Genomic DNA, 26,384 nt, shown 5'->3' with positions numbered 1-26,384 from the left:
CAAAGGGATCTCGCGGTTGAAAGATGTTAGTTAGGATAAGGGTACAAAAAAAATCCCAAGGCATTGAATATACTATGGAAGACAGTGAAGACAGTAATCAACAAATGGAAAAAATATGGCAACAATGACATTACTAAGAGCTGGATGTCCCTCCAAAATTATGAAAAAACCAGAAAACTGGTCTAAAAGGCTGCCAAAGAGTCCTACAGAAACATTAGAGGAGCTGCAGGAAGTTCTGGCAAGTACTGGTTCTGTACTACATGTGAAAATCTCTCATATTTTTCATGTCTGAGCTATGTAGGACAGCTAGATGGAAACATTTTCTTATAAACATCCAAGCCTGGCTACATTTTGCAAAAACCTACATCAAGTCTGACAAAAGCATGTGGGAAAATATGTTGTCTAATGAAACCAAGTTTAAACTTTTTGGCCAAGAAAGTACATTTAACACAAAAACAACACTGCACATCACCAAAAGTTCACACCCACAGTTGAAATTTGATGGTAGCAGCATTATCTTTTCGAGCTTTCTTTAGCTGGAACTAGAGTTTCAATCAAGGTAGGAATTATGAACAGTTCCAAATATTAGTCAATTTTGGCACAAAGCCTTCAGGCCACTGCTAAAATACTGAAGAATTTCAGCTTTGAAAATGGCAACTCAAAGCATGCCTCCAAATCAACAAAATATTGGCTTCCTTTGAAGAAGACCAAAGTTTTGGGATGAGTCTGGACCTGAATCCAATTTAAAATCTTGGGGTGACTAGGAGAGGACTGTGGAGAGGAGGTGCCCTCCCAATCTGACAGATTTGTATCACTTTTGCAAGAGAGCAAAAATTCCCAAGACAAGATGGCCATGCTGATAGGCTCCTACCCCCAAAGGCTGAAATAAAGCTGCTATGTGCAAATTAACACATTATGCTTTTATCAGAGGTGGGCTGCTGCCGATTCGGGCGAACTGGTAGTTCCAAGCAGCGGCTCGGCCCACCCAGTGGCCCCGGTGCTATCCCATCTTATATAATCACCGTGTTTTTGTTGCGCACATGTGCAGAAGGCGTGCAAACAAGCAAAGCACTCACATTTTCGGTTCTGGGCGAACTGGTTATTACATTATGTGACGCCCACCTCTATTTAACATACCCGCAAATTTCTGATTTCTTACAGTGGCTGTAGTTTAGTAAATGTTAATTTAACTTATAGGTTATTATCCTTGTATAGTGATAGCAAATTCTTTGTTCTAGTTCCATTAGAATCTGAAGTGGAGTATTTGTGGACTTCTAGATATTGGGCTACATTGCATGATTTGGGGAACTGTAACTTAGGAACACCAAGAAACATGTAGGCTCCCCATTTCTGATAACTTTTGCTTGAATTTTCCATCTGCTAAGGTTCATTTGTCTGGTTAATGTATTGTTGCTTCCAGCATATACGCCTTAATAACTTAGCTTTTCAGAACACTTTTAACTGGTTATTAGCTAATATGGAGATTACTTCTAACAATATAGCCAGATAAATACTAGAGACACTGGCACTATATAATGGCTTAACACAATTTTTATTAGAAAAGTTATACATAACAGCAACTATTTTCAAGAATATTAACCTTGAAAAGCAACAAAAATGGACTAACAATCTTTAACAAGAAACTAATGACCTTCTCTATAATCAAACATTCAAGTTATCTACAATGTTTCTTTGTACAAAGGGAGAAAATAATGGTTGTACAGGCACATCATGTCAAAAATAAAGTTGCAGTAGCTATTTTATACAATTATCTTTGTCAAGGGCTATTAAAACATCGCAAATTTTAAAACATTCACATAATTTTACACTTGGGCATATACTGAATCTCAGTCCCAAACGTTTAATCATTTCACAAAAGTGCCAACATTTAAAATCAGAACCTTTAATATTTTTTTTCAATTTTGCTAAGAAATGTTAACATCTATCCATCCACATTCACATGATTTCTGGTTTGGCCTGATTCTAGTAATAATAATAATAAAGTCTTTATTTTAAAAAAAATAGTAAAAAACCAAACAGGGTTGTTTGAAAAGCTATTCAGTGTCCATTATTGGAAAACACCCCATTACAAAAGCTGTAAAGGTAGCCAGATCTATTAATACTTATTACACAACAAGATTACTTTTAATAAATGCAAGTTTACCTGCTTCTAAAATATACATCTGAAGCCTGCTGTCTTTTTAGGGCCAATGCTGTCCCACATAATTATTAGTTAATTTATACAAATTTATCTTGCTCAACCTCTTGAGACCCACCTAGTTATCAGCTTCCAAAAACCAAATTACCTATAATCTAAATGTATGACATTTCATGTACATACAATCCCCTAAGAAAGGTAAACAATTGAAGAGGTTTAATCTCAAATGAGGAAAAGCTTAATCAAACTAGCCTGCCCTCATAGCTACCTGATGCCAGAGGTGGACAACTCTGAAAAGGAATGTAACATCTACTACCAGAAATCTTTTGCACATGGAGCAAGCCCCAAAACACTTTTTTTTCCTTATGGGTTCCCATTTGCACTTAAGTCCTAGAGCTGCTTCAATTATTCTATAGAAAACATGGCACAGCAAGGACTCCTGCCTACCAGGCACTGACATTCACCATGGCAAATCCAAAAAGCACCATTTGGTAGTAGGAAGATGACCAACACTGATGCAAACAGCGGGCAGGCAAAAATAATTCATACAGGGAAGAAAGCTCAGAATATTAGGTCTATTTGGCAAATCAGTCATGAAATAAAAAGTTGGCCGTTATTGGGTCTTCTGGAGTTGATTAAAATAATATCCTAGTTTATTAAGATATTGAAAAAAATCATTAGTCATAGTTAGATGCACCATTATTGCACAAATCTGCTTTGAATTGGTTTTTTTTTAAAAAAAAAAACTCTTCATGAAGATCCTTGAGTACTTTCTCATCTCTGCGACTAGAATTCAAGTCATCCAGTGCAGAAAGGTTACTAGAAATGCAAAAGTGGTAAAAGATAATAGAAACCCCTCCCCAGACACAAAAAATTGATTACTGTACATTGACAATGAAACCTAAATTTCTTCCCTTATGGGCCCTGCACATGGGACAATGTGGGAGCACTAATGATGCTAACTATACAGTAAGCCAACCATTCAAATAATATGGAATCTAGGACCAGGAGTTGCAATGATATCACTATATGGCTCTTCCTGTGTCAGCTCGATAGCTTGTTGCTTTTTCAGTACCAAAAAACTGTAGAATTTTGCTGCTGCTTGTTTGCGGTTTGTATTCCGACACAACTCAAGCAAACTGATAGATTTTGCTCCAGTCTTGGCAAGGGCTCTCTGAAAATACAAAAAATATTTAACCATTATAATTTCCAACTCTCATTCTAAATGTTTGTTAATGCCAAGCAACCACAAGAGAACTTATACAATGCCCATTACTGGAAGAGCTCCTGCGGCCAGTTACAGCCTGAAAAGCTTAGATCAGGGGTGTCCAATCTTGGCTATTTTAAGACCTGTGGACTTCAACTCCCCAATCAACCTAGATGGCTGGGGAATTCTGAGAGTTGAAGGCCACAGGTCTTAAAGTTGCCAAGTTTGGACACCCCTGGCTTGGATCTTCAGGAGACGAAGATAATCTAACATTTAGAGAAAGAGATTGTAAAAGCCTTTATTGAATTAAGAAAAATACACTAGAACCAAACACACAACAACTCTCAAATTAGGATAAACAATACTACTTCCATGTAAGAGGGATTCACAATCTTCAATACAGAAAAATATAAGAAAGTCCTCACTGGAGCCTTAATGAGTTAAGTCATGTGGTGTCATGGCTTTTTTAAGGAGATACCAACACAATGCTAAATCTCCCCATAAGCCCATAAGGCCCTGAAACATCTTTCCACTCGGATCCAAGTAGCTGCCAATCACTGTTGGGAAGTATCTGGGCCATCTGAATGGATTGATTTAAAAATGTCTACAATCAGAGGGATTTGTGTTCTTGACTCAATTTAGGGATTACTTCTCCATATTAAATTTCCTACAATAGTTGCTTCAGGGGACACACAAGGAAATGTTTTTTAAATTTTTTTATCTAATTATTAGATTATCTACTTCAGCAGTGCCCCTTCAGGGTTTCAGACTAGTTTTTCTAACTATATCCAGAGTTCCATGTGTGCAAAACAGAGCCCCAATATGGGTTAATGTCTCTGTGTTTTGTTTGTGGGCTGCCTGAAAGTATCTAATTAGCCACAGAAGAAAAATATAAGTTAATTAGTGGGCAAATTATATTCAAGAATATCTCTTGCACATTATCAAAAATGAACTAATACCTGAAGACCATGAAGCATCTGTTGTGTTCTCTTGTTCCATCGTCGTTCCTCCTGATCCTGGTCACCTCCAGTACCATCTTCCTCCTGAAATTAATTGCAATGAAGAACAGACTCAGATAATATAATTAAACTTCTATCCTAAAAAATGCTCAAGATCTTTTTTAAAAAAAACCCATTTGCCCCAGGAAGCTACATAAGGATACTACAAAAGTAGGAGCTTTGTGATTCTTATGCCCATCTAACTTGTTCATTTTATACAATTGGCTGGCCACTGTGGGAAGCTCAAGGTTTAAAAAAAAAAAAACTCTCCCAAATTGAGTGAGAGCAGCAATTAGTAAATGCAACTACAAGATCTTCACATTTTCATTCAAAAATTGTGAATTTTATATAAATCAATTTTCTCCAGCTTACATACCATCTGGACAACTAAAAATCAATTCCCAGAATTCCCGAACAAGTGTGCCTTGATCAGATTGCTGGGTGTTGAAATCCATAAGTCCAGGCTCAGGAAAATTGGTACAGGTTGTGAATACCAAATTGTTTAGACAGAGCCAATGGAGAAAGTTGTGAAATCCTAGATATAGGTTAGGTTAATGAGTAGCAGATAAGACACTCCTAAACTTAACTGCAAACTCAAAGATGTAAATCAGTCTTTCATGGTGGACAAAACAAATCCCTACATACTAAATCTGAATACAGAAACAGAGAAAGGGCTATTAGAAAAATATTAGCTAACAAGGTATTTACATAACTATAACATTTTAAACACTTCTTATAAATGCAATTGAACAAATTTTGAAATGTTATTATCTTTTATATTCACAAAAGCAATATGGAAAAACAACATTAATGTACAAGATAGTTTTCATGAATTTTTAAAGTCTAATGAAAAAATAAATTAGTACAATATTTTGTAACCAAAAGTATGTAGAAACACTGAATTATTACAGAGTATCCAACAGTGACTCAATCTCCTTCCTTCCTTCCTTCCTTCCTTCCTTCCTTCCTTCCTTCCTTCCTTCCATCCATCCATCCATCCATCCATCCATCCATCCATCCATCCATTACTGCATTCTGGACCAGTTGAAGCTTCTTAGTGGGTCTCAAAGGCAGCCTCACATAGTGTTCACTGCAGTAGTTGAACCATAAGGTCACTAAGAGATTACTGACTGCTATAGATCCAAACTTACCTCCTCCTCCTCTTCCTCCTCCTTTTCCTTCTCTTTTTCTTTTTCTTTTTCAGGCAAAAGCTCTAGTTCTGGAATTAGTTGACATAGATTCTGAGGTTCTTCAGGAGGCAATTCCACTGGGGGCATTTCTATCTGTTGTAATGGTTGGGGCTGATGAGAGAAACATTCGAGTTTAATGATTAAAACCAGACTTAGTAACATCTTATTTAAAAACATGGTTTTTCAAAATCCTCACATATAACCTATTTCCTTTATATGAATGTCTAGATATACGCATTTATTAAAATCTGTTCAAGAATTTTGCTTGCATCCTCCCCAATGTTCAATTTCATTGGGGAAGAAAATATGATATTGCCAAGGAGAGCATGTACAAAGACAGCACTTATTTAAAATCAGTTAAACAGAATAGATGAACTCCCCTGATATTTTCTTAAAACCACCGAGCAGGGCACTATAAAGTGATCATATGTTTTTGTTGTTTTTTCCGTTTATAGGGAATATTAATCAATGAAAGGATAAGCAAAAAACAGTGACGTTGCTGAAAGGCCATCTACTTGTGCCAATTTACACTACTGGAAATTGGATAAATGACTCCCAAATGGACCTATATTATTTCCTTATGACATTTGGTATATTGCTTTGAAGTCATTACAGAGATAAGCATTATTATCCTTTATTGTTTGGCAATGTATCTCTATTTCAAATACATTCTTTTACTCACAGGGAGCACAGGTTCTGGTTCCACTTGTACAGCCTTTCGCTTTACACCTGTCTGAGGTGGAGGAGGTGGCATGACTGATTCATCTAAATTGGTCCTACTGCCTTCCATCATGGATTCCTGCAGGCGACTCGGCTCTTCTAAAATGGGTTCATCTATTGCAAGATAAACACAGACGAGTTACTATTTTTCTCAATGCTGGCAGTCCTTTCTATCTTTACAAAAGAACAAATTCTTCTTTTAACCCAGAAGGTAGCAATGCACATGAAGTAAGTACACATTTTGAACATTAAGCTGCACAGCTTTTTAAGCGCATTTACTGAACAGTCAAAAACCAAGCTATTAAAGGCACAAACCAATAACATTGCGTTGCTGGTCTTCTCGAGGTACTTCTGGATTCTCAAAATCTTTAAGGAACTCATCCAGATTATCAGCTTCCCCACCTTTCCTCCTCTTTCTAAGATCTTCTGGTACAAGAGGTGTAAGACAGCGAGTAAAAAGCTTCAAATTTAAAAAAAAAAAGTAAATTATATTTTCAGTTGACACTGCTTCGTTATCTAGTTCAGACAGTTCAAAGTTAGTCTAGCATCAGACTGTGTTCATCTACATACTAAAATAGATAATAGGCTCATATGCACCAACTATGAAGTTAATTACTATTAATTGATTAGAGGTGCCGCACCTTAGGAAGCTGAGGGGCACTGGGGTTTGTTATAGCTTTTTATTAGCTGTACTAGTCTTTTGGTATGGCCTTCCAGGGAACACCCAACTGGCACTTAGGAGGGCATTTCAGCCTTCAACCTAGTTTGAGTATAGTTCAGTCTAATTTTATTCTGTTTTCATTAATTTATGGATTTTTCATTTCTATCCCTTTGTTTATATTTTGTTGTATATATTGCTTACCTCTCTCTTTCATGTAAACTGGTAAGAGTCCTAAGAGATTTCACATTCTATAAATGTGAAGAAGGACAATGCCTGATTTGCACAATTTATTATTAGAAAATGTAATAGTTTCTGGCAGCCTGTCCCAAACTGATGTAGTCCAAACCTTCTTATACTTTTGGGGGAGTTCTAGGAGTTGCTGTTTTGACATATCTTAGGTGACCAAACTGGTAAAGGATGGTTTAAGATTATTTGCAATAATTATTCGTTATAAATTTTCCAAAATTTAGTTCAACTCACCTTCAGCAGCCTGTTATTCCAAAGAGGTTGAGCAGGAAGAGAGAAAAGTTTTTCAACACCTCCAGTCTCTTTCCACATCATTAATTTCTTAGTAGGAGGTGCCAAATCCAGTGTGGTGACAATGTCAGAATAATCACTTAGTTGGGCTCTGATGGTCTTGCTGTCCAATTCTTTCACACTGTCTACAATCAGCTTTCTCTTCCTCTTTGCTTTGGTTTCTTTAACTATTTAGGGGAAAATGTATTAGACACTGGACATTACAACAATGTGCATATTGATTATTAAATGACAGTATTATTTTAGTTTACTTTACAAGGAACACTTTCAAAATCTGTTTAAAATGTTAATGAGAATAGATGCTTATGGACTATCCCTAACAAGTAACCCAAGAGTAGAATCAAGCTTGAAGTGGGAAATTATATATACAGAAAGGGATTCTCAAGAATACCACAAGTCCTTTATAACAATGTAAAGAACATTATAAAATGTGCATCTAACTGGAACAATATTTATTTATTTATTTATTTATTTATTTATTAAATTTATATACCGCCCTATTCCTAAGGGACTCAGGGCGGTGAACAGCGAACGATAAAAATACATGTAATACAAACGTTAATAATAAAAAAAAACCAATTAAAATATACTAAACATTCTGGTCCTAGATAATTCAAGACATCCCAGTTTAAATAAAATCAAAAAGCAATATAAAGGGAAAGTTAGGCCAGGCCGGCCTGCTGAACAGAAATGTTTTGAGGGCACGGCGGAAAGTGCGCAGATCCGGAATCTTCTGTATCTCTGGGGGGAGCTCGTTCCAGATGGTGGGTGCCCTCACAGAAAAGGCTCTCCCCCTGGGGGCCGCCAGTCGACATTGTTTGGCTGACGGCACCCTGAGAAGCCCCTCTCTATGGGAGCGTACTGGGCGGTGAGAGGCTATTGGTGGCAGAAGGCGGTCTCGTAAGTACCCCGGTCCTAAGCCATGGAGCGCTCTAAAGGTGGTAACTAAGACCTTGAAGCGCACCCGGAAGACCACAGGGAGCCAGTGTAGCTCGCGCATATGGACCAGAGAGGCCTGTAATCAAAAGATTTTACTCCTTCACAAGCAATCATTTTATTTTAAACAATTTCCAGATGCAGTTTTAAAATAGCAATTGGTCTAGTGGTTAAGGCACTGGGCTAGAAAGCAAGAGACATGATCTCATGGTCTTGGCCATGAAAGCCAACTGGATGACCTTGGGCCAGTCACTCCCTTTCAGCCCAACTTAACCTCACAGGGTTTTTGTTATGGGGTAAAAAAAGGAGGAAGGTGTGTTAGATATGTTCACCACCTTGAGTTATTTGTACAAGTAATAAAGGTGGGACACACAAAATAAAACAAGAGCTTCTTTTGACTAGGTAACTTTGTGTACACATCTACATATGTTTTCTCTGAAGGAAAATTGAATGGCTAGCCATTCCTTTCTTCCAAGGTGTTTTGTTTAATTTCCTGGTCTAGGATGTAATGCTGTGATTTCTTCATGGTCTTCCATCCAAGTACTACCAGATCTGACTATGCATAACTGTCTGAGATCAGCCAATGCTGATTAGCTCTATTATTCCCAAATTTATCAATGGTTAGAAAAGATCTGCTGACAATCTATGTAAGGGGGGTGAACAAATAGAAAGTGTAACTGGGATGTATCAAGCTACAACTTATGTTTTCATTCAATGCTGATCTTATGTGGAAGGTGAAAGCTGGCCAGTGTGTGTGTGACAATATCCTGGAATCTTGCCTAATACCTTCCTCATCAATTGTAGTTATCCTGTCATCAAATAGAAGAGGCATTTGCCTGCAAGTATCATCTTTACTAGTTCATTGCAATTACTAATTAAAAATATAAAACTTTAAAGCTCTATCACTACCAAATGATAAAATAAGTTCATATATAAAGCAACAAGAACGTTCTGTGTGTGCATATATACATAGTGATTTCCTTTTGCAGGGGGACCTACTTAAAACACAAAGGCTGATCTTTTATGAAAATTACGCCAAAAAGAAAAGCTTAAGATTTTCCTATGGTGAAAAAAAAAGGCAATAGCAGTGACAATAGTAGGCATACTACATACAAAAACAATTGAAATTTACCAGTGATATCAATGGGCTCTAAAGCAAATGCTTCTTCTTCATTTGGAACCAGTGTCGTCTGATCAGTCATGGTTGGCAAGGGTTCCACTGGATCTGCAGAGTCTGGGCTATCTGGTCCTCCCACTGTGAATTAGAGAATGAAGTAAGTTTTTGAAAGCATTTTGGAGCCACAATATAAAATACAAGTCAGAGCTCCCAAAATTATCTTCCATGGGTTAGAGTCCCTCTCTGGGTCCTTCCTGGCTAACATGAGCTATGGTAGCACAGTGGTTAGAATGCAGTACTGCAGGCTACTACTGCTGACTGCCGGCTGACTGCAATTTGACAGTTCGACTCTCTCTAGGCTCAAGGTTGACTCAGCCTCCTATCCTTCCGAAGTCGATAAAATGAGGACTGATAGTTGGAGGGCAATATGCTGATGTTGTAAACTGCTTAGAGAGGGCTGTAAAGCACTGTGAAGCTGTATATAAATCTAAGTGCTATTGCCTCATTCTGTGCCAGCTGAGTATGCTCATTTGTCATTGGCTTGCTTCAATGGTTTTTTTCCCCTTTTGGTACAGGTTAGGAGTTGATAAATAAACACCTAGAGTCAATTACATTTGTTTTCTCCAAGGCTTTCTATAGGCATTTTTATCTTAACATGTTAATATGAATCAGAACCTAACCAATCCAGGCATTAAAGGGTTAACTTTTCTATACCACCACTCTTGTATCCTCATTTTTTTTAGTTATTCCTTACAATCTGGTTGATTTTTTTTCTCTCAATTATTCCATAGTACATAATTCAAATTAAATTTGTATATTTTTCTTTGGGACTTTTAAAAATGGCTCTTTTTTTAATCTATGCAAGTATTTATGATTGCTTCAAGATTTTCTTCCTTTGATTCATAATGGGCTACTGGTCCTATCTCTACAGGGAAGATTTAAATTATAAGGAAAAATGGATGAAATTTCCCAACCATTTCTAGATTGCTTCACAAACACACTAACCATCTTATTCTGATACCACCTCGTTCACCATACTAAAATGCTCTCACAATGTGCAAGGGATGGGCTATAATAAGAAGAACTATAACTGGGGCTAGGATGGTGACCAAGGAAAGGTGAGCAACTGGCAAAAGCCATTTTCCACTGATGAAATATTGATCATGAAAACCAGTTAGAATGAGAGAAAAAGAGGGAAGTTAATTCCTGCCTAGGAAAGTACCAACTTTTAATCGCTCAGCCTTGATTATGTCTTGCCCGTAAGATAGTCCTTTAACAATTACTGGCACAATATTAATTATATAGAAAATATAGGTCTGCCATCCTTCATGGATGCCATTCCATCCATGAAATGCTATAGCTGACAGAGCATTTTCAAAAACGAAATACAACTGTTTTAAATATTCACTTGAGGCATTATCATCATCATCCAGATCATCATGGGGGGGTTGCTCCGGCAACATTACTCCCACTTCTGAAAGCGCAGGTGGGTCATCAAATATTCCTTCTTCAGTGTTGCTGAGAAGTTTGTCAACTAAAATAACAAATCAAGAAGTTAAGGTTAGAAGCATAAATCTTATATCAAAATGTAAGACTATCCTTGCATATAACAGCATTAAAAGATAGAACTTTTTCAACAGACTATCTACAACCATGAAGTTCTTGGTCCTCTCTGAGCTTATTTGTAGACATTACGCAACTAGATAATATCAGAGCAAGGGAGTGTGGAGTTTGCCGCACTCTTTACCTCTTTCATTATTTCCATTATTGTACAGGTAGTCAATGACTAACATTGACCTACATCTGTTTTGCTTAACAATGGTTCAAATTAACCATGACCTTGGAAGAGGTGCTTTATAGCAAGATAGGAGCCTTCATAGTACAGTGGTCTAAGCACCCTGTTATTAACACAGCTGCCTGCAATTACTGCTGGTTCGAATCTCTCCAAGGCTCAAGGTTGACTCAGCCTTCCATCCTTTCTAAGGTAGGTAAATTGAGGACCCAGTTTGTGGGGGCAATAAGCTGACTTTGTATAAATATACAAAAGTATGAAGGCTATTGCTTAACACATTGTAAGCCACCCTGAGTCTCCGGAGAAGGGCGGCATATAAATCAAATTTAAAAAAAAAAAAAAAGATACAAATTAATTACATACCCAGGATTCCACCATCATTTCCCTCTCCAAAATCATCCTTGTATTGGTCTTCATATTCCAAGTGATTAGATTTCTCATTAAGATGACTGGTGCTCTGCTCTGGCTCCAGCAGAAGGTTTGAAGTACTAGAGCTTACCAGCATGTCATCTGGAAAAGCACTACCTTCTCTCATCATTTCACGATCATCCATGCCAAAGTCTCCTTTAAGATTAAGGAGAAAAAAGAGACAGGTATCTTTAATTACTTGTTCTATATTATTTTTAACTGCAACGTTATGTTGCTCTAATTTTTAATTAGTATACAGACTTTTTTTATGAATTGCAACATTCAATACTTCAGATATTATCTTCTTCAGTTCATTTTGTTATGTTTCATAAATATTTTTTATTCCGGTTATTTCACTAATGTAGTAGTGTTATAAAATATATTCCCAAGGTTAATAAATTATTCATATTCCTTGACACTGAAATTTTTCTCCAGTCCGTGCTTATGAAATAATAGCTAACTACTTCTAATGCACAATTATGAAATACTGGTATTGCCATTAGAATGTATATGCATATTTGGAAGATGTGCAAGCTTTTGTTTACATACAAAGATTGTAACATTGTGAATTTATCACTTTAGATTCTGATTAAACTTTATTGCAGAGGTTCTGCAGTAAGCTCATTGACTATTAACTCCTTAAAACGGCCTCTGACCCGGCGTCGATCTCACCTGGCTCCCTGGTTCACCGAGGAGCTGAGGGAGATGAAACGCCGGAAAAGACGCCTGGAGAGCAGTTGGAGGACCAGCCGTTCTGAATCTGACCGAACACTGTTAAGGTCTCATATTAAGACCTACCTGGTGGCAATAAAAGCGGCAAAGTGTAACTATTTTTCCGCTCTTATTGCGTCATCAGATAATCGCCCGACCGCTCTGTTTAGGGTTACCCGCTCCCTGCTCCACCAGGAAGCGCGGGAGGACCCCTTGGAAGATAGAGCCGAGGACTTTGTACAATATCTGTATGACAAAATCGCTCAGATTCGGGAAAATTTGGACTCTGACTGGGTAGATTCGGGAGGGAGGATGGAGGCAAGTCTTGAGAATATTACCTGGGAAGAGTTTGATTCTGTGACTCCGGAAAACGTGGACAAGATACTGGGCAGACTAAGCGCGGCCACATGTTTATTGGACCCGTGTCCCTCCTGGCTGGTGCTGGCCTCTCGGGAGGTTACACGAGGTTGGCTCCAGGGGATTATAAATGCTTCCTTGAGAGAGGGTGTCTTCCCTGCCGCCTTGAAGGAGGCGGTGGTGAGGCCTCTCCTCAAGAAGCCTTCCCTGGACCCAGCAGTGTTGGCTAATTACCGTCCAGTCTCCAACCTTCACTTCGTTGCGAAGGTTGTTGAGAGTGTGGTAGCGCGACAGCTTCCTCAGTACTTGGATGAATCGGCTTATCTAGATCCGTTCCAGTCGGGCTTCAGGCCTGGATACAGCATGGAAACGGCATTGGTCGCATTGGTAGATGATCTCTGGAGGGCCCGGGACAGGGGTTGCTCCTCTATCCTGGTCCTATTAGACCTCTCAGCAGCTTTTGATACCATCGACCATGGTATCATGCTGCACCGGTTGGAGGAGTTAGGGGTGGGGGGCACCGTGTTGCGGTGGTTCTCCTCCTTTCTCTCTGATCGGTCGCAGTCTGTGTTGACAGGGGGACAGAGGTCGACCCCGAGGCCCCTTGTATGTGGGGTGCCGCAGGGGTCGGTTCTCCCACCCCTTCTGTTCAACATTTATGTGAAGCCGCTGGGTGAGATCATCCGTGGTTTTGGGGTGAAGTATCATCAGTATGCTGATGATACTCAGCTATACATCTCCACCCCGGACCACCCCAATGATGCCCTTAAAGTGATGTCCCAGTGCCTGGAGGCTGTACGGATCTGGATGGGGAGGAACAGACTCAGGCTCAACCCATCCAAGACCGAGTGGCTGTGGTTTCCGATGTCCCGATATAGTCAATTGGTGCCATCACTGACTATTGGGGATGAGTCATTGCCCCCCACGGAGAGGGTTCGCAACTTAGGCGTCCTCTTGGACTCACGGCTGTCTTTAGAAGAACACTTGACGGCTGTGGCCGGGAGGTCTTTTTATCAGGTTCGCCTGATTCGCCAGTTGCGTCCCTTTCTGGATTGGGACTCGTTAAAAACGGTCACTCATGCCCTCGTCACTTCACGCCTGGACTACTGTAATGCTCTCTACATGGGGCTCCCCTTGAGGAGCACCCGGAGGCTCCAGCTGGTCCAGAATGCGGGCCGCGCGGGTAGTTATGGGAGCAGCATGGCGCTCCCATGTGGCTCCCCTCCTGCGCGAGCTGCACTGGCTCCCTGTGGTCTTCCGGGTGCGCTTCAAGGTCTTAGTTACCACCTTTAGAGCGCTCCATGGCTTAGGACCGGGGTACTTATGAGACCGCCTTCTGCCACCAATAGCCTCTCACCGCCCAGTACGTTCCCATAGAGAGGGGCTTCTCAGGGTGCCGTCAGCCAAACAATGTCGACTGGCGGCCCCCAGGGGGAGAGCCTTTTCTGTGAGGGCACCTACCATCTGGAACGAGCTCCCCCCGGAGATACAGAGGATTCCGGATCTGCGCACTTTCCGCCGTGCCCTCAAAACATTCCTGTTTCAGCAGGCCGGCCTGGCCTAACTTTCCCTTTATATTGCTTTTTGATTTTATTTTAAACTGGGATGTCTTGAATTATCTAGGACCAGAATGTTTAGTATATTTTAATTGGTTTTTTTTTATTATTATTAACATTTGTATTACATGTATTTTTATCGTTCGCTGTTCACCGCCCTGAGTCCCTTAGGAATAGGGCGGTATATAAATTTAATAAATAAATAAATAAATAAAACAGATACAGAATAATGACAATTATCCATGCTTGGTGAGGCACTATATTTATGGATTGTTTTAAAAACAAGAGATGGATCATTAAACACATAAACAAGACCCTGGCCACTGCTTTTTATTATATGTTCTTTCTTTGGGAAATTTTAGATTAAAAATAGAGAATGAATGCTTTAAATATATTACTTTCATACAATTACATTGACTGTAAAGAAAAACAAACATTAATTGTGAATAGAAAAAAAAGATGAAATGAATACTCTATGCAGTTTCCGCTGGAATAAACACTTAAACTCAACTTAATAGATCACTATGTAGCAGACTTCAACTCTGATAAGGAGTAAATTTTTATTCAGGCATTCCCCAGCATATGAAATTGTCTGTTTGTTTGTCATAAAGTTTGCAAGGCAATTTTATCTTAACTTTATGACAAATATGTTTAACACTATTTACATAAAGCATAAATATGCAAATCCCAACATTCATATTGATTTACACATTTGTGTAACACCACCATTACACAACTGAAGTATATTGATGCTAATGGCATGTTTTGCCTCATATGCATAATGATGTCATTACTCAAAGGTCATAAATTGTTGTAATGTCATTTTTTTGTATTTAATGGACACTCAGGAATAACCAATGCCGCTCCCAGAAATGGGCCATTAAATGAACTTTCATTGTGATGTTTAATTGTTCAAGATCGTCAGCACTTTGTAAGCATTCCTCAAACCAAGGAGGAAAAAAAAGCTATGCTTATTTATGATTTGTTAAAATACCAAGGTAGTCCTTGCATTACAAGCATAATGGAGCCTGGTCATAAAGCTTTTACAACTTTTCTGTGAAGGTTGTAAAGCAACCACTGCAGTCTTGTAGAAAACTGGAAGTAAATATGATCACGTGAAGTGGGGCACTGCAAATGGCTGTAAATGTGGCCCACCTGTCAAGCACCCAAAGTATGGTCATGTGACTGTGCAACCCACCCACCCACCCCCAATCATTGGAACTCCAAATTCAGGTTGTAGATACCTGTCAGGTAAGTCTGTGTATCTCTGACCAATCACTAAATAACTGATCATAAGTCAAGGTCTTACCTATACATCGTAACATCTATATTAACTGATTTTGTGAAAATACAAGAAACTAAGCATAAATCCTATTTAAAACATGCATGCTTTACCAAAGTCATTTTCCTGAAGTATGCTGATGTTTCCCACTTCTTCTCGCATTGTAATTTCTTCCACTCTGCTTTGGTTCAAACTGAATTGTTGAGCCACATCGATATCACTTTCAAAAGACATAGTTTTTTCATTAGAAACCATTCCAGAAGACAACCAGATATTAATCTTCAGTTAAATAATGTCACTTTAGTAAATTAATGAAAAAAGTAATACTGCTTAATATTTTAAAATCCACAGAGATTACAAAACTCAAAAAGTTATTTATCACACACGTGTTATTACAGCATATCTTTCAAAAGAGTAAAAACAACCTTTTTTCTAACCAGTAGAATGGAAATTCCTTCCCTGTTTGTTTTCTCCTCCATACAACAATAGGGATATGGGTAATCTACAAATATCTCAATAATTATCTTACAATCAGAAAACAAGTGCTTACTCTAAATCTGGCAATGGTTGATCAAAATCATGAAATTCTTCAGGCAAAGTGATAGCGTTGTAAGCAGCTTCTCTATTTTCCTCAGGCAAATCAACCACACCTAAAAAAAATTATACACTTTTAAGGTGACATTTTTAAAGAAAATATCTTGGCACTCTTAAGATCACATTAACTGTAGCATATGTTTTCGCAGACAATAAACTATTCAATAAAGCAGAATAGGATTCAGTCATTATACATAGACTGTAGTTGGCGATAAAACTGATTTTAAAGATTACAAATGGAACACCCTGACTTTACATGGCAATGTCAAACTGGATTCAAAGAAACCACATAAGCACAACTATTCCAAAATAATTGTCAAGGCCCAGTTAGGTCCAGTCATATTACAACAGTAATTGTAACAGTCAGAATAATCTAGGGGGAAAACACATGGTACATATTCTATTATATTTAAAAGACTGTATTCTAAAGTAAACAAAATGATACTGTTCATGAACTAGTAACAGCTATATAAAAACAAATATGCATCAAATACCTGGACGGAAAGCCATCTTAATCTTAATGAATGCCTCATTACAATCTGCAAGGAGGTATTTAGCTTTCCTGTGATAGATTCTAACAACTCCCAATAAAAGGTGTCCTGAAGTTCGAAGTGCCATCTTCACCTGAAAAATTATTTATAATTAATTGTAATTAAGAAACAAATAGAAAGGCAATTTCTTAAACACTCACATCCTATTTAAAGTTTTAAATTAAAACACATAATTTATTTTATTGCCATTCAGTTTATCAAATAAGGAGCACTTTGCAATGTCAAACATATTGTACTATCGAAACTATGAAATGACTTAAAAATAAATTGATTTATGGTCATTTGAATTGTTATCTTAGTTGTCTATCAATATTATTTTATCTTTCTTTTTCATACACAATTCAAAGAGGCCAGTATTGCTAATATTCCTGCCTATTCTGTCCACAACACACCTGGGAGAGACAGTGACCAACCCACAGTCACCCATCAGGCTTTCAGGTCCAAGGGACGCCTAGAACTCTCTTGGTTGCTAGGCCAGCACCTTAACCACTATGGCAAACCAACTTTCTAAACATAAATTTATTTAAATATTTAAAGAGCTGCCCATCTCTTTAAATCGTTTAAATATACCATTGACTCTGGGCAGCAGCATACAGATTAAAACCACCATAGCAGTATATACCCCAGGATATATACCCAGTCTGGTTAGAACAATAATTCTCACATTACTAGCCGAGCTCACTTAACCCCCTGCCCTAAATGTCTGGGGAAACAGCCAGGTTTTCAGAGCCTTTCAAAACAATAACAAAGACCCACAAAAATGGCATTGTTTGATAGAAATATCCAGAGCACACCCTTCCTGATACAGCAGAGATATGTTATTGAGAAGGTAGTTAGTTTACTGCTCTGAAGGAACATGGAAAGAAATGGACCTCTTTCAGTCAAGATTCAAGTCTGGCCATAGCACAGAGACTGCATTGACCATGTTGTTGATCTTTGACAAGCATTTTTATATAATAATTATGCACATTTACTGGCTGTTTCAGAAACTTTTAACCCATGCAAATCAATACTGGTAATCTGCTTCACAGAAAAATAAAGTTAAACAAAACTGCATCAAAGAAAAAGTTAAGACTACTATATGTGGGGGGGAAGGTGGGTGGTCTCTTTTTCTTGCTTTCTTATTAATTTTAGCATAGTCTATAAAAGTACAAATGTTATATATTCAGCCCAAACCTTTACTGAAGATTTCAGAAAATAATGAGACGACTTATAATAACTACTATTAAAGAAGTCAGTTTCTACTATTCTAGATGCTTTATTTAGTGCAAATTGTTAACACCATATGTGATAACAATATGGAGCTTTATTCTCAGAGTCCTAAATATAAAACAAACTTTAAAAAAAAAAGCAATGATAAAAAAATTAGAAGTAAAACAAGTCCCAGTATCTTGCTTTAAATATGTTTGTTAAATCTGCATGAGAAAACACAGAACAACAACTAACCATGGTAACTAAATGGTACTCATTGTAGGTGCAATGTAATTTCTCAATGTAGGAAGGAAATGAACAGGAATAAACTCTCTCATTCATATCTTAGTCGAAACACCCAGATATAGCCATTTAAATACAATTCCATACTAAACCCTAGATTTATATATTGATAATACTAATAAAATAATTCAACATTGCCCCATTTGGATGAATGTCTGCTTTTATACCAATTTCTCAGATACCACAAAATGCAATCATAAAATTAATACCTTAGGTGAGATGATGCTCTCTACGCTACTTTCCAAATTGCATTCAAACACATGGGCTTTGGTTAGCTTTTTGTCCCAATGGGCCGCCAGCCATATTTTAGCTAGCGGCCCTCGTTTGCTCAGGACAAAGTGAGCATAAAACATTGTGCCAACACTCTATGCAGAACCTGTAAAAAAAAAAAAAAAGGTACATTAAACATAATGTCACAGAGATGCACAGTAATTCCAATAAAATATTTCATACATAATATAGGTAAGTATTAAATGCATGCTCAGGTTTGGCTTATGGTCACTCATTCACAGTCCTGGCAAACAGCCACACTCAAATCATTTTCAATTGAACACTGAGGTACAACCTGTTCTTTAGAACACATGGCGACCCAATGAATCTAAAATAACAGCAAACCTTTACTGGTTACAACTTTCTCTCCCATTCACACACACATATACTCATCCACACTTAGCCATGTCCTTCTCAACTAGGCTGCCAGCCACTGACCAGAGGGATAGAAGCCATCAAGTCTGGATCCAAAGACAACACAAAGACTTCAGGACCCCTTTTATCCCTCAAAGTCCTTAGAATATATTAAGAGAGCCACTCTGATCATACAAAGGAAATAACTAAAAATAATGTGCCCACTCCACATGAGCATACTAATCTGGATACTTTTAGAAGACATTCTATTTTGAATTTAGAAAGAGATGCATAATGTGACTAACAGGTCCAACTCATAAGCAGAACAGCAGCTTTATTAAGCTCAAGCTGAAGATTCCAAGTGGCCTTCAAGGTCAGCTATATGTAACATAAACTATAATTATCCAATTGATAGATAACAAGAGTGTGACTATCATCAGTGTGTCCCTTCCTATGAATGTTTTCTACCTGCTCTTCTAGAAAAAGCCATAAATCCAGGGATATCCTAGATTGCAGATCTGTTCTTTGTGAAGAAACATAATCCTATTGAGAAACAAGATTGGTTTTGTTTCTCAAAGAACAGCCACTTCACCTTGTTTCTATGCTTGTTTCTCCCCACCTATCCTCTATCTTCAAATACCATATCAGAATGTCCACAACTCTTAACTGAATCTAAGTATAGCCATGTCCTATCATCTTCTAACTCAGTGGTTTTCAACCTGTGGGTCGGGACCCCTTTGGGGGTCGAATGACCCTTTCACAGGGGTCGCCTAAGACCCTGGAAAACACATATTTTCAATGGTCTTAGGAATAATTTTGGGGGTCACCACAACAGGAGGAACTGTATTAAAGGATCGCAGCATTAGGAAGGTTGAGAACCACTGTTCTAACTCATCTTCTGCCAGCATTGCTATCTCTACTTCCTGCTTCATCTTTCAATACATAGGAATCCACTTGGGATTGAAATCAATCCTATTTGATATATTTGTTCCTCTATATTTCAAAGTAGACTAGGAATCTGATGGAACTGTCTTCCAAATCTCTGAGAAACTCTCTGAGCACCCGAGGACCCATCAGTTAATTGGTGCATCTTTCCTGGGAAGATTGTTGGCACAGATCAATTTCATACTCACAAGGAAGAGAGGAGATTCATTAAAATGTCCCTGCCAAACCTAGGGACAAACTGTCTCTCACCTACTTCAAGGCAAAAACCAGATCTAAAGTATACTTGCAACATGTGCCCCACCTGTGTTAGGGTTATCTGGTATATTCATTTCACATCATTGCACTTTCTACTTTGCTGCACCTCTCCAGAAATTCTCCCTCCCCCATTCTAGCTTCTAAGACATGAAACTGGCAGACAATCTCTTTACTGCCACTTCCGTTCAACTTCACACTATATTTCTTACCAAATATGAGAGTGAAATAGAACCACGTTGCCACTCAGTTTGGGCCTTCAGTGACTGATTCCATTCATCCAACATGGCCAATGCTACAACCACTCTTTCCCCATTCCCTCTGAAGTATTATACCATCAAATTGTTTTAGGGTTTCTTTTCTCTTCGACCTTATCCAATTATCTTTTTAAATCCCACTTTCTTCCTCATCAATCTTCCATAAATAATCACCTTCTCATTGGATTCTCTGTATTATTTCTACCTTGTTAATATTAACAAATCAAAACAGTATTAACTATTTAATACAGGATTAACATTTATTATGATAATTATTCCGTTTCCATGGGAGCTGAAGGCAGCTCTTATGGGCATTGCTCTTGTCTCTTACAGTACCAAGTAGGCTCAAATGTGTCCAGTAATGGTATATAAAGCATCTCAGAATCATTGTTTTGTGATCATGATAGGTCTTTGATCATTTTGAAACTGTTTTAAACATAACTGTTTTAAGCTGAAAATATTTCCAAAATGGTTTAAATAGATTGAGCACAGAACTGACTCAAATTTGTTAGATTCTGTATAGCCCTATTGACAATATTTGTATTTTTTAAAATACTAAATTAGAATTACTTCATTGGGATAATAGAACAGACAATTGCCTTGTCTACCCTCAGAATAAGATTTGAATACAATTGTTTTAATAATGTATGCCTAGGCTTTGGGTCATGAGGCTATTTCAATTAGAGACTGTCTGACTAACAGCAGAAATATGCTTGTCTGCTCAGAGGATGAAACAGGTATTCTGGATATGAGACAATTTACTGATGAAAGTGATTTCACAGTAATAAAGTAGCATAGTGTTGGAAACTCAACAGAATTTGATGAGTTCTGTACTGAGAATTTTCAACAGGTAAACTAGGTGATTTTAGAATTGTGGAGCATGAAAAGATCAACAAAACATTCATTTCTAAGTGGTCTCTCTCCTGGCTTTCCAAAGATCTTTAAGTAGTGAATCAGATCAGATGATGCCTGTAAAACTATCAGCAAAGCAGGCTGTGAGCATGTTACAGTAGATAATCACACTCTCTGCATAAGCAGTGAAGGTAGCAGAGAACTTACATTACTACCTCCACTGCATCTACAAATATCTATACTTAACAGCCCGGCTTGGTGAAACAGAAAGGTCTTAAGTGCACGACAGGAAGTACGAAGATCTGGGATCATTCGTATCCCTGGGGGTAACCTGTTCCAAAGGGTAGGTGCCCCCACAGAAAAGGCTCTTTCCCTGGGAACCACCAGTCGACATTGCTTTAGTGATGGCACCCTGAGGAGGCCCACCCTGTGGGAGCGTGCTGGTTGGTGGGAGGTTATTGGCTGCAGAAGGTGGTCTCATAAGTACCCAGGTCCTAAGCCATGGAGCACTTTAAAGGTAAGAACCAACACCTTGAAGCGCACCTGGAAGACCACCAGGAGCCAGTGCAGCTCGCGTAGGAGAGGTGTTACATGTGAGCGCCATGTCGCCATTAGTCAACTTATGACAACTGAGCCCCAAATTTCTGTTGCTAAGTGAAACATTTGTTAGGTGAGTTTTGCCCCCTTTTACAACTTTTCTTGCCACAGTTGTTAAGGAAACCACTGCAGACGGCAAGTAACACGATTGGTAAGTGAAAATGGTTTCCCCATTGACTTTGCTTGTCAGAAGGTTGCCAAGGGTGATCATCTGGACACTGCAACCATCATAAATATGTCAGTTGCCAAGTATCTGAATTTTGATCATCTGACCATGGGGATGCTGCAATGGTCGTAAGTATGAAAAGTGGGCATGCCACATTTTTCAATGATGTAACTTTGAACAGTCACTAAATGAACTTTGTAAATTGAGGACTACCTATACAAAGTTTAAATTAGTGATGAATCCTAGTAAATGGCAACATGTTAGGCAAATGTCTTACAGGTTTGGCAATTGATAGTACACATGAAAACCCCTAGTTTTTGATAAGAGACCGTTGTGGTCTCTACAGCATATACAGATTCCACAGAAACATGAACAGATAGAATTTAGCCTTTGTTACCTGAAAAAGTTTCTCACTTATACATGGGCAGTATTCATGAACATTGGATGTATCTTTATAATTCCAACTTGTTATTAAAATGGAGTTAATCCCTGGAGAATTTCTGAATTTGTTGGCAGAACTAAAGCAAATAGAGCACTGTATTTCACTGGGCAAAGAAATTGTTTCTTAAAAGAATGGCTTCTAATTATTTATTCTGCTTGTATTCTTCTACATAAGGTAGAATACATACACAGAAAAGAAAGGTGAGCCTGCCTACATATCTTCAAACAGATGCTTGAATTTCTTTCTAATTATTCTCTCCAAAATTAATACATGCTGAAACCCAAGAAGTGGTTTAAAGGAGTTCATGAAGGCTGATCAAATTAATTTTCTTTGGAATACTGTGTGCCATACTGGGCTCAAAAGTCCCCAGGTAATGTACAATGTATCGTAAGATTCAGCCTAACTGGTGTTTATAATTATATTTCATTATTTTTTACCTTTAGAGGAAAAGGTTTGTCAATGAAGTTATCAATTACTTTTCCTCCTAGACTGTAAAAGTGGGGTTCACCTCTCTAGTTTGGGGGTGTTCCTGAACCCTTCTTCTTCCTTGAAGACATGATCAAAGTTGGTACTAGTACCAACTTTGAACAGTGTAGAAGTCAAAGCAGGTTCCTAGCCAACTTATCTGCTGCAATTTATGCATTTGATTGAGATACCCTTGGAAATAGTCTGGAAGCTATAATGGATATAGACTACTGCATACAGCATCTCCTCCCACTTTTGACTGTATGACTGTAACCTTGCTGCTGGTATCCTTAAGATTTATATTGACTGTTTCCCTATGACTATCATTAAGTGTTGTACCTTATGATTCTTGACAAATGTATCTTTTCTTTTATGTACACCAAGAGAGTATGCACCAAGACAAATTCCTTGTGTGTCCAATCACACTTGGCCAATAAAGAATTCTATTCTATTCTATTCTATTGTGCTAAAGATCTACCTCTGTAACCGTGTTCCTACAAAGCCAGATGATTGCAAAGGCTTAAGCAGACAGGTTATATGTAAGAGTATCTCACTTCACTTATTTGTAACTTGCCTTCCCTCCAGAAACTCAAGCCAGTAAACAGGGCTCCCTCCTCTTTTTTCATCTCTAAAAGCAGTCACCTTGCCAGGAGATGCAACCAAACAGAAACTACTAGAGGCTATGGATGGAGCTGAACCTTGGTTTTCTCAGTGCAAACCCACCACTTTAATCACTGCATCATATTCGCTTATTAAATGTCTCTTAATAATTTGGGGAAATCATCCTGTTCTCTAAACCAAAGCATGCACATTTTTATTTGGCAATGACAATAAAGAGGGCTTTCTCTAGGGCCATAACTGTCTTGCCTGTCTCCACTGCAGCGGTTGGTACCTTTCATGTTATACATCCTCAGCCATTAAACGCCCTGTAAAATTTTGTCCTTTTCAAGTCTATTTTATCCCTAACGCGGAGTGGGATAAGATACCAACCTGACATGACACGACACCCTAAGGCTTTCTCTGACAGTCACTCTCTCCACACAAATCCAATCCTTAAGAAACTGGGCTTCAAGTCTCAGTTTTATAGGTTACTAAGCCAAGCCCGAATATTTCACATTTCCCGAGCAGCAGCAGCCCCAAACCAAAAGCGAAGTCGAAGGAATCTTAGCCCTCTCCTTTGAATTGCTCTACCTCCGTCAAAGCACGAGTCAATCTTTTTAATAATAATAATAAAAAAAAAAAACAGAAAAGGAAGAAAGTCTCCTAACTGAAACACGAGAAAAATAACCTCCCCACCCCCACCCCGGACAGGTCAATTTCGTCTTGCAACCTCAACCCACAACTCAAAAGAGCTTTTCCGCAAGGATCCCGAGGGTAATTCACACATGGAAATAACTGACACAGCATTGAGCCGGGAAAGGCTCCTGGATCGCGCACGGGATTCCCCAGCCTCTCGCTTTTTTTTTTTTTTTTTTTTTGAAGCCTGCAACCGCGGGGAAACAATGGATTTCCTGAGGAAAAATAATAACTGGGGAAAACATTTCAAGAGAAGCTCTCTTCAAACTACAGTCCTATTTCACAAGTTCTCTTTTGGGGGGGGGCGGGTGTCATTCCAGTTCGCTTTTGAGGAAGAGTTAAAGCTTAAGGATAGGGCAGCCCCTTTCTCAGCCATCGTTTTATTTCGAAAGAAACAACGGCCAGGCGAAGTCCCGGAACCGAGAGGCTTTAAAAAAATATCCTCAGAGGGCAAGGAAAAGCCCAACCCCCGAAGCCGGGGACCTCCCTCCCAGCTCCGGTCAAAAGCCGTTAACGAGCCGTTCTTCCCTCAGTGAGCGGGATCCCGGGGGGGGGGGGATTAGACTCAGGTCGAGGCCTAGCCTCGCTCCGGCTGCTACAGGAGCCGCCCCCGCTCTCTTCCCACCCTCCCCACTCCCCGGCCCTTCCAGCTCTCACCTCGAGTCCTGCGTAGCTGCCTGAGGGACCGGGCTCCAAGCGCCTCGGAGAACCGCCGAGGCCGCTACCGCCCGCCCGCGGAGTCCCCCACCCCCCTTTTGCCTCTGAGCCACTCAAACAAACAAGATGGCGGCCGCTCCTCTTCCTGCCGCCCAAACCAGCCGTTCAAAATTCGGCAGGATGTTTACCGTTAAAAAAAAAAAAAAAAAAAGGAAGAGGAGGCAGTGGTGCGCCTGCGCCGACGTCAGGGCGTGCACGTTCTCCTGCTCGAAGAAGGGAAGGGGGGCGGGAAAAGCCACGCATAAGGCGAAGGCGGCACGCACCGGTCGCAGGATCGACGGTGGCCAATGGGAAGGAAGAGAAGATTGCTTTCGGCGTCGGATTGGCTGAGGATGGAGCAAGGGCCGTCAGTCATGGGAGGGGACTATCTTTATCATAAAGCGGCACGCGAGCGGGTGAGAGTAGAGAGGTTGAGTCCTTCGATGTTTCTAGCTGTTTCCCGGGGGCGGGTGGGGGTGATGGAGGATTCGTGGACATTCGCAAATATAGGATATTTTGGGCCTGTTACTTTGCTCAGTGTTCCCTGGAAACAAGAAAAAGAGCACGAGGTTTTGCATCAGAAAAATACCTTGCATTAAAGAAATATTTCTTTACGGGGCGTGCAGGTTGGCACGAGGCTAACAAAGCAACCCCAGCCAAGTACAATAAGTGGGAATGAAAATTATTTTCAGACATATTTGCACAGGATCGCAATTTTGCTTGTGGATGAAAAAGTTGAAGCTTTTGTTATTTAATAAACTTCAACTGCCAAAGCTGCAGCTGAAGTAAATAAGTGCTTTATGATGAATGATATTAATTTCCATTATGAGGTGCCTGGGCTGTTTTCCCCAGTTGGCTGCTTCATTCTCTGGGTTTTCTGCTTCTGAATCGAGGCTAATTCAAGGATAGACACCTCCGTAAAGTTTATGGAGGTTCTTACTTATCGAGGTCATGGTTGTACAGAGATGATTTTTCCAGTTTCTTGGGTGGTTGTTTTTTTTCCCTTGGAAAACGTTTCACTTCTCATCCAAGAAGCTAGAACTGAAGAAGCTTCTTGAATGAGAAGCGAAACGTTTTCCAAGAAAAAAAAAAGTCCACCTGTCTTTTGGAAAAAGCACTTTTTGAATGACTATTTATTTATTTATTTTATTATATTTTTATACCGCCCTTCTCCCGAAGGACTCAGGGCGGTGAACAGCCATAATAAAATAATATACAAGACAAATTTAAAAACCATATTAAAATAATTCAATTTTGGCCGAATTTAAAATTCCCATTCTAAAAGCCTTATAAAACCATATTAAAACCCATATTTAAAACCCAATTCTATAAAGCTGCTTCAGTGGAGATTCCTGGGGACTGGAGTACATCTGCTGGCAAACAATGGGAAAAAAAGATATTAATGTTGAATGGAGAGAATGTAGATGTCTAATTATTTAAATAGGTAATCTGAAAAGTATATGGACTTTCGTTTTAAAAGTGACCATTTTGAGTCCAGTAAGAAGTTTCCAGTATTTTGACTG

At 39.0% G+C, this 26,384-nt stretch overlaps 1 protein-coding gene across 2 annotated transcripts; it reads right to left on the bottom strand.

The window, feature by feature from the left end:
- Window positions 1–1,533: 1,533 nt before the first annotated feature.
- On the bottom strand, window positions 1,534–24,954 carry RAD21 (RAD21 cohesin complex component). 2 transcript variants are annotated; one of them, XM_070940370.1, is made up of 14 exons: window positions 24,823–24,954; window positions 18,479–18,645; window positions 16,719–16,848; window positions 16,181–16,280; window positions 15,744–15,850; window positions 11,680–11,880; window positions 10,933–11,058; window positions 9,540–9,662; window positions 7,415–7,638; window positions 6,589–6,733; window positions 6,236–6,387; window positions 5,515–5,664; window positions 4,325–4,408; window positions 1,534–3,332 (listed from the first exon to the last, which is right to left on the bottom strand). In XM_070940370.1, exons 2-14 carry the CDS (start codon window positions 18,620–18,622, stop codon window positions 3,141–3,143), a joined length of 1,878 nt encoding a protein of 625 aa, XP_070796471.1. In that variant the 5' UTR covers window positions 18,623–18,645; window positions 24,823–24,954; the 3' UTR covers window positions 1,534–3,140. The 2 variants fall into 2 exon arrangements, with proteins under 2 accessions (XP_070796471.1, XP_070796472.1); XM_070940371.1 differs by having other exon boundaries at window positions 4,325–4,405.
- Between the last annotated feature and the right edge of the window lie 1,430 nt (window positions 24,955–26,384).

This window comes from Pituophis catenifer, unplaced genomic scaffold, assembly GCF_029215685.1.
Source record: "Pituophis catenifer annectens isolate HBS135680 unplaced genomic scaffold, rPitCat1.0.hap2 SCAF_3, whole genome shotgun sequence".
NCBI lineage: Eukaryota > Metazoa > Chordata > Lepidosauria > Squamata > Colubridae > Pituophis > Pituophis catenifer.
Note: the sequence above shows the minus strand (reverse complement) of the source record. Positions and strands in the feature narration are given on the sequence as shown.